This window comes from Triticum dicoccoides, chromosome 4A, assembly GCF_002162155.2.
Source record: "Triticum dicoccoides isolate Atlit2015 ecotype Zavitan chromosome 4A, WEW_v2.0, whole genome shotgun sequence".
NCBI lineage: Eukaryota > Viridiplantae > Streptophyta > Magnoliopsida > Poales > Poaceae > Triticum > Triticum dicoccoides.
In genome coordinates this window covers 602177476-602186742 of record NC_041386.1, presented here as the reverse complement: position 1 = coordinate 602186742, position 9267 = coordinate 602177476, and the positions used below count along the sequence as shown (strand labels likewise).

At 44.3% G+C, this 9267-nt stretch overlaps 2 protein-coding genes across 2 annotated transcripts; both read left to right on the top strand.

Annotated features, from left to right (window-relative positions):
* The first annotated feature begins 2131 nt into the window (after positions 1 to 2131).
* Positions 2132 to 3446, top strand: LOC119287224 (protein SRC2 homolog). The gene has a single exon (XM_037566749.1). It carries the CDS (start codon positions 2227 to 2229, stop codon positions 3202 to 3204), a length of 978 nt encoding a protein of 325 aa, XP_037422646.1. The 5' UTR covers positions 2132 to 2226; the 3' UTR covers positions 3205 to 3446.
* Positions 3447 to 5242: 1796 nt separating this feature from the next.
* Positions 5243 to 6859, top strand: LOC119287223. The gene is made up of 2 exons (XM_037566748.1): positions 5243 to 5402; positions 5518 to 6859. The coding sequence occupies exon 2, from the start codon at positions 5546 to 5548 to the stop codon at positions 6158 to 6160; it is 615 nt and encodes a 204-aa protein (XP_037422645.1). The 5' UTR covers positions 5243 to 5402; positions 5518 to 5545; the 3' UTR covers positions 6161 to 6859.
* The last annotated feature ends 2408 nt before the right edge of the window (positions 6860 to 9267 follow it).

Sequence of the window (9267 nt, the reverse complement as noted above, 5' to 3'; positions counted from 1 at the left end):
TGTGTGTGTGTGAGTGCTTCCATTATTCTAGTGTTTACAACTTGCACGTACGCTCATGCATATATATACATGCAGAGAGAAAGAGAGAGATACCCTGGATTTGTTATTTGAATGATTAACATTAATAGACGGCTGCAGCCATTTTGGTTATATTTCAATTATTTGTATGGTTTTTCTTAGCGATATTTGCAAGGGTTTCCAATACTAAGCTTAATACACCCTTTAAGTTAAACAAAGGCTTAATACACCATTCACAATCTCGGCCAATCTAACCGCGCGGGATCGATCAGCCAATATGTATCATTTGCCATATCTCTTCACACACTTCTCTATTATAGAATCTTCCATGCAGCTCTTGCTCCAATATTTTTCTTCTCTTGAATAAATAACAGTGTTGCCAATTACCGGATTACCTTATGTTTTTTTCTCACAAAAGAAACTTCTGACCTGCCACTTCTTAAATTGCATGCATCTTTGTGGAGGAACACAACACCCAAAAAAATGTTCTCAAGGTTCACACATGCATGTAATATGTTATGTCCACATATTGGAGCGCTATGCTGGTATGATTTACATTTTTTTTTCAATTAGTTGAACTACCAGTCACGGCGTAATTGTATCTAACACTCCCTTTGTATAAGTAAATGTCATGTGGTGTCAATATTGTGTTGTAATGATATCTCTCACATCTCACGGGCAACTCACTAGTAGGCCTCAAAAGAAAAATAGTAGGAGTGCGGATTTTTGGCTCCGAAACTCCATGGAGCCCGGTATTTTAACAATCGAATATGATATTTAAACTTTCAAACAAATTCAAATATTTTTCTTTGAAATTGTATACATGTTCAGTACATACTTGTAAACTTTCATTAAATAATATGGTGATCGGTAAAACCCGAATTTCTGTCCTAGAAAAAGGCCAATTTATATACGTATTTGTCATTTATGCCACATTAAAAAAAATACTGCTATGAAATGTCATACTTACATATTATACATGTAAATTTTATATGCACACTTTTTCCCCTTTTTTGCAATGTGGAAATAAAGTTTTTGAGAAAAACAATAAAGGCATTAATATATAGAGAGAGAGCGCAAATTTCGCCTAATGGGCCTCTGTTGTGTGTAGTGCTTAGATAGGTGAGCCCTCCATGTGAAGCGGCTAGTCCAGGATAGATATTTTCACTGGTTTTCTTTGTTTTATGTCCAGGATACATGATGAACATTTTCTAAATTTTATGTTTTATGTTCATTGTTTATAGTACATGGTGTACATTTTTCCTATTCATTGGAACATTTTTATAGATATTTAAAATTCAATAAATCCTTGATTAACATTCTTTTAATCATGACCAACCTATAAAAATTATTTTTCTCTGTTCAATTTTTTCAACGTCCTCTACATTTTTTAATAGATCTGGAGCATTTTCTGATACACATTTAATATTTTGTAAATACAATAATACATGGTTCACATTTCTTTTATATGTATATTTGGATGTCTACTTTTTTCATACATGTTGTACAGTTTTCATATACATTAAAAATATTTATCCTAATTAAATCTTGTCTCGAAGGGACAAGATTATTATTATTGGCATACATCCTAACTAAATTTATTATTACTTAGGCTCGAAGGGATCACACAAGATTATCATTATTGGCATATATCCTAATTAAATCTTGCGCCATCCCTTGGAGCTTAAGTAATAATAATTTTGGAAACAAAGATACTTTGTGTGTTGAGTGTTAATTTGGAGGATCCAAATCGGGTAGCTACTAATTCACTCTACTCCTTAATAATTTGTGCATGCCACCTCCTAATTAAATCTCTTGCAATCCCTTGGATGCTAAGTAATAATATTTCTTCTAGATAGTCCAAAGATTAGAGATAGGATATGCCAATATGTGTCATGACAATGTAGTACGTACATGTACTCCCTCCGTCGTCGCCGTCCCAAGAAAAATACAAAGAAGAAAATAAGACCGCATGCATGCATCCTCACCTACTCCCTCCGTTTCTACCAAACCAAAGACGCCGGGCCCACTTTCCAGCCAAACATGACGGGCTGCACCGCACCATCCCCAGCGCACTCTCGCCTATTTATGCCGTCGCCACCGTCCACCGGCTTCCATCCCATCCACCACCGTAGCAACCACATCATCATCACCGGCCTCCATCGCCGCCTCGCCGGAGTACAACCAACCACCACCACCAAGGCCAAGATGGGCTCGCGGTACGAGGTGGAGATCACCGTCGGCTCCGCGCGGGACCTCAAGAACGTCAACTGGCGCAACGGCGACCTCAAGCCCTACGCCGTGCTCTGGATCGACGCCGGCGCGCGCTGCTCCACCCGCGTCGACCTCGACAACGGCGACAACCCCGCCTGGGACGAGAAGGTCGTCGTCCCGCTCCCGCCCGCCAGCCGCCTGGAGGACGCGGTCCTCTACATCGACGTCGTCCACGCCAACGCCGCCGAGGGGGTCAAGCCGCTCGTCGGCTCGGCACGGCTGCCTCTCCGCGACGTCGGGGGCAAGGCGTCGAGGAATCTCAAGCTCAAGCGGCCCTCCGGGCGGCCCCAGGGGAAGCTTGACGTCCGCGTCGCCGTCAAGGAGCCGGCCAGGTACTACGACAACAACCCTGGTGGCTACCCGGCGCCCGCGGGGTACGGCTCCTCCCGTGATGCCTACGGTGGTGGGTACGGCGCCGCGGCGGGGGCTGGAGGCTACGGAGCGTACGCTGCGGCAGCGCCTCTGTCGGGGTACCCGGGCTACGGCTCCGCCGCGCCGCCTCCCCATGCAGCAGCACCGTACGGCTCTGCTCCACCTCCATACGGCGCAGCACCGCCGACCCAGGGAGCAGGCGGGTACGGCTCCTCTGTTCAGCCGGCATACGGCGCCGCCGCGCAGCAGACTCAGGGAGCGGGCGGGTACGGCTCCTCTGCTTCTGCTTACGGCGCGGGTCAGGGGGCAGGGTACGGTGGCACGACGGGGGTGGGCCTGGACCAGAGCGGCGGGAAGACGAAGAAGAAGGGGATGGGGATGGCGGGCGGGCTGGCGGTGGGCGCGGCGGCGGGCGTGCTGGGCGGGCTGGCGCTGGCGGGCGGGGCGAGCTACGTGGAGAACAAGATCGAGGAGCGCGTGGAGGAGGACATGTACCGCGGCGGTGGGTACGACGACTACGGCGGCGACGACGACTACTAGACTAGCCGATGATGATTGATGAAGGACGGTGGTTTGTTCCTGTTGCCGTGGCCATGAATTAATGGATCCTTCTATATATGTTTTCGGTGCTGCCGTACAAGTATGCTCGGGAGAGTTGAAAAGAAAGATATTTTCTTGTGCGTATCATCAAGATGAAACTCAGATTGTTCATTGCATGAATTTACATCCATGCATTAGCATGTGGATGAGAATCGGGTTGAATGAATTTGCTCTTCATTCCATGAATCAGATTGTTGGTGGGGCCCACTTTGCAGTACTAGGAGGATTAATTTACCCGTAATATCACCGTGGGTCATACAACTTGCGCTCAATGTTCAGTTTGGTGTTAGAATTTTGGATATATAAAATTGCAGTCACTTAACTTGACTTAAACGTGCACACAAACACATATGCAGACGTATTCATGTGTATGGCCCCATCTATTAGTGAGTGGTATGGGCTCACGTCCACTTTTTTTGCACAAAGCACCCTTGTATTCTTTTATTTGGGGAATTGACTAAAAAACCTCAACGTATTTTTGCTCGCAATTTTTTATTTTACAGAAAAAACCGAGACTGAACTGCTCATAGATGAGGAAATTAACACACGGAAAATAAAACGCAGGCACAAGGTCTCGAACATGCGACCCATGGTTAACTAGCGAGATGGTTTAGCAAGAACACCATTCGCGTTGGACTACACAATATTGATAGCAAAGTTTTATTTATTGAGAGAAGATGGCACATATTTTTTCTGCGTCATGAGCACTGGGTCACACCTGTCATTACAAAGAGAAAATTTAACACGGAAAAAATGTGCACGACAAGAATCGAAGTCTCGAACCCGCGACCAAATTCTAAGCGTAGAAGCTGCGCCAGCCACTACAACATGCCCGTGTAAATGTCCACTACAACATATTTATTTAATAAACACTTTGAATGTCAGTATTAGCTAAATATTTTTATATATAATACACATGTTTACATTTAAATGTTTTTATTTACTAAGAATCATTTGTATGGATAATATTTTTAGAACATAAATTTATTAACTACTATGTCTTATAGATAACTTGAAAAATATAGCGTGTTGAAAATGGGCCGCAATATGTGCAGACCGTTTAAGCTCCAGGTGCGCCCGCGTTCAATACATGCAGGATTGTTATCCCCGGTTGACATCAGAACAAAAAAAATGATCTTTCTTGTATTTCAAACTCTGTGATCTTTGAGTAATAATAAAGTCTTGGCTTCCCTAAAACAAATTGAAATCCTTTTCGCAAAAAAGAAAACAAATTGAAATCCGAACGTAATGGGTGCAACCCCCTAAGAAAACGTAATGGGTTTAGTGGCTAGACTGGCTAGTGTGGTTTTTTTCTTTCGTGCAAATTTAAAAATATGATGGGGTTTTGTGCAAAAATGCGTCGGCCAGCGCCATCACACACCGATAGGTTCAGCCATACACGTGGATGCGAAACCAAATACTGCTCCAGGTCTAGATGGCTCCGCCCGCATACACATTTGTCACTGTATGTGCACGATGGAGTCAAGTTAAGCGACCGCAATTCCGTATTTGCATGGTTATAGCGCCAAACTGAACATCGAGCACAACTGTTGTGACTGCCGGGAGGATTGGATGGTTTCCCCCACTTTATAAGGCCTTGTACAATGGGATGTGCTTAGAGAGAAGCTTAGAAAAATAAACCGAGTTTTTCTGAAGCACCGGTGTCTATTTCTACAAGAGAGACGCTTAGTTAAGCGTCTATTCTGTACAAATAAGCATCGGTGCTTAAGGAAAGCCTGGTTTATTTCTCTAAGCATCTCTCCTAAGCACCTTCCATTGTACAAGGCCTAAAGGGTTGGATGACTTGCCTCAAGGTTGTTTGAATGAGTACTGGTTCCGGCCCACCCGGCAGCCTCTAGGTGGGATATTGCGTGATTAATTTACTTGATGGTGAAAATATCCACCCATGATATCTGTGGGAGGTTGGTGTGTGTAATAAGTTTGGGATTTGTTTGTTTCAATCAAATGCCCACCCACGCCACGCAAGGAAGCAAGGAAGCAAACCGTCCGTCCCTATCCATCCATCCTCTTCTTCTTCTTCTCCTCTGCTTTGCTTCGCTGCCAAGCCATCCTCGGATCGCTTCTCTCCTCTCCTCTCCTCTCGCCGGCGACGACTCTCCGTTCTTCACCCCGCGCAGGTAAGACATCTTTGTCGTGGCTCTTGTTTCTTGTGCTCGCTCATGGATCCATCCATGGATTCCATGTACTAGTCCTTTCTCACACCTGTTCCTCTTGTGTATAATCTGACTGCAGGAAGAAGAAGGAGAAAGAAAGAAAGAAAATGGCGGACAGCGGCGGCGGCAGCGACTGGGAGGTGGTGTCGCTCACGGCCTCCACCTACGCCGCCGCGCCGGGACCAATCCAAGTCTCGCCCCTCCTCCACGCCGCCCACAAAACAGCAGAGTCGCCTCTTCTTCTCCTCCCAAATCCTCCTGCTCCCCCTGCACATTTCTTCATGTCCCAGCACTTCAATCTGCCACCGCTTTTTACTAGTACCCATCCTGGGAATAATAAGGGAGGCCAAGAATTACAAGAATCCGGCCCTGCCGTGCCGGACGGTGATGCTTCCGATGATGCCGACGGTCTCAACATGCCCATCAGCCCAGAAAACTACTGCCACAGCGAGAGCGAGAGGGAGGATGTGCTGCTTCTTGCTAGTCCCGCCGGCAATGGCCTTGGCCTGCAGGTGGAAGGAGGAGGTGATCAACTGCAGCCAACCACCACGCCCTGCTCTCTTCCTGACGTTGCTGCAGGTTCAGATGCTGCTGCTCCTGCTCCTGCTTCCGGCGGAGTCGCTGGCAATGCTGCTCAGGCTCAGGTTTTTCTTAGACCTACTCTGCTTTCTGCAACTGTATTCAGTTCCAGAGAGGAAAAAAGCTCTGTTTTCTGCAAGTGAGGCCGACATCTCATCTGTGTCGACCGTAATACATCATATAGAAACATCATGACCAACATATGTTGCTTGGTTCTCATGTTTATGGATTGACACCTCCTATACTACATCTGCAACATATACATATCATCTCAACACTACAGTTCTCAACTTGTGATGTTGTTCAGTACAGTTGTGATGCACAATGTTGGTTCTGATGTTTATGGATTCACCAACATATGATGCTGATTGGTACACAATGATGCACAATGTTGGTACACAACACAATAGCACAATAGACACTACATGCTCTGCTACTAATCATCTCAACACTACACTTCTCATGTTTATGATGCCCAAGTACTCTACTGTTGCTGCTGGTGATTAGTACTAGCACAATGTTGGTACACAACACAATAGCACAATAAAACTTAGTATGGTAGCTAAGTAAGAAGTTGATGATGACTTGGATCGATGATGATGACGAAAAGGGTGTGGTGAATACTTTCTACTTACTCTGATCCATGTAAGTGGAGTGGTATTACTTAATTAGTAGCTAGGCAATGGAGTAATGAACATGTGTGTATGGGTGAGCAGTGGTGCTGGTTAATTCCATCTTGCTAACTAGTGTGAGTGTGGTGCTTGTAAAATAAAGTGTTGTGTTTAAGCAAGCAGAGACTGATATTTCTTGTTAGAAGATGATTAACCAGAGACCGACTGATATATGAGATGGATGGGGTTTGTTGTTGTTGTTGTTGTTGTTGTTGTTGTTGACTTTGTTTGGCGCGCAGGTGATGTGATGATAAGTAGTAAGAGGAAAGAGGTTGGTGTAGAGTGTAGAGATAGATGGATTGTTGTTGAGTTGAGTTTGGTACCCATCAGCATCAGACATATAGAGCTAGATAGATAGGCTACTGCTTTGTTCATCATTAGTTAATATTAACATTATATAGTTTGCCGGCAATTATATACTTATCAGCAATCATCACACTAGGTCCTAATATATTCATGGACAAGGTATTATTGTTATCGATCAGTACATGTACTATCTGTGTAGCCCCTCTCCTCTAGATAGAGATAGATGGGCTCTGAAGATTGATGGATGCCCCTAACTGAAGGGCATGTAGACAGTGATATATACTACTCCTTACTACAGTAGCTTGTTCATATCTGAATCTGCCACTCTGGCTGGCTGTTGAAGATGAGCGCAAGTCAAAAAGCTCATCACTCTGGTTGGCCAGAAACTTTGACTTGGTCATGCATTCATCCATGACCAAGTCAGTCAGCACGCTAGTACGTATGCCACTAGAACTGGTCAACAGATGGATGGATGGATCAAGTGCACAGCGCAGCATCCATCCAAATCGTAAAACAAATGACTTTTACGGTATGAATGAATGTGCACCGTCAAGCATTTTTTCAAATTTGTCCGTCCACAGATATAATTTTTATTACTCCCTCTGTTCACTTTTATAAGGCTTGTAGACATTTCAGACAACATGCAAAACAGGTCAATTTCACTTGTCTGAAACGACTTATAAAAGTGAACAAAGGGAGTATTTAGGTTACAAATTTGACAATGATGCATATAAGTGGTGGCCGGACTCCCTTGCAATGTTGCTCAAGCGTGGTGGAGGACCTTTTCCTTTCTATGCGACAATGGCACAAAGTCACTCACCTTCCGTTTCGTCTTCATCGCCAGAAAATTGCAGCTTCAACACACTAGGAGGATAATTCGTTTGGGAGAAATGAATGCCAACATTTGGCATTGCGAATACTTGGCAAGCAAACAATTGGCAATAGAAAAATTTGGCAACTTCTAGTGAGGTTGACAAGTAAACATGGTTACCAACCAAGCACCAGCCAATCTTTGCCATTTGCCAAATGTTCGCATGCCAATTTTTGGCATCAAACTAATCACGCTCTAGGTCCTAATATATGCATGGACAACATAGTGTTGTCGACCAATGTATTCATAGATCACTATATGTGTAAGTGGCAGTCCATCCTCAAGATAGATATGCTCCAAAGGTGATCCCAAAGTATGTTTGTTTGTTTGATGCCTAACTTCATAGTTGACGTGCCATCATAAATGTATATATCCATGTTATTTTAAAACCAATGTCAAAATGAAGTATATACTGTGCGTACAACTATGGGTATTTCTTGTCTCGGCAAATTCTCACCACTTCAGAACATTCCATTCTATGATTTGCAAATTCAAATTACTTTTGGCAGATTATACTCCACTTCGGAGTAATATATTAATTGTAGATTTATGATGTCATCTCTAGTGCAGCAAAGGACACCAATCATGCTAGGCTGACATGAATGAACACATTTCAGAGCTTTCTATTCATTTATACCTCAGTCAATCAACTATATACCCTCTAGACATATTTATCAAGATGTTGTTAACACTGGTAGAAAAAGGGCCTATAGTCCCGGTTCGTAAGGGCCTTTAGTCCCGGTTCCGGAACCGGGACTAAAGTGTCGGTACTAATACCTCCCCCTTTTAGTCCCAGTTCAATCCAGAACCGGGACTAAAGGCCCTCCACGTGGGCAGTGCGCAGAGCCCAGTCAGGAGACCCTTTGGTCCCGGTTGGTGGCACCAACCGGGACCAATAGGCATCCACGCGTCAGCACTTCTGTGGCTGGGGTTTTTGTTTTTTTTTTGAAAGGGGGGGGGGTTTGGGGGTTTTGGGGGGTTAATTTAGGTGTTTCATATATTGTGTTAGCTAGTTATAATTAATAGAGAGAAGTGTCCTCTGTTATGTCCGTTCTTGGTCGACGCTACGTACTATACATACGTATAGAGAGGACTAGACACGCTAGCTAGCTAGTAAGCAAATGAAGGAAACGGAAGATCGTCATGAACATATATGCATATATACAGAGAGAAGTGATATCGACCACCTCTCCTTCTCCGAGAGATTGGTCGAACAACAAGTTCCCGTATATCTATCTGACACTACCAACTATATATATACAATAATTATCTCTTACAAATATAATCATACGGACTCAGGGTCCACATAGAATTCTTCGTCTTCAGGGATCACGTGGTCAAGAAAGAATGCCGCCAATTCCTCTTGAATTGCTCGCATGCGAGCTGGTGCTAGGAGTTCATC

Bases quoted from the DNA above. Each gene is read 5' to 3' on its own strand.
- LOC119287223 (XM_037566748.1), top strand. From the start codon at position 5,546: ATGGCGGACAGCGGCGGCGGCAGCGACTGGGAGGTGGTGTCGCTCACG.
- LOC119287224 (XM_037566749.1), top strand. From the start codon at position 2,227: ATGGGCTCGCGGTACGAGGTGGAGATCACCGTCGGCTCCGCGCGGGAC.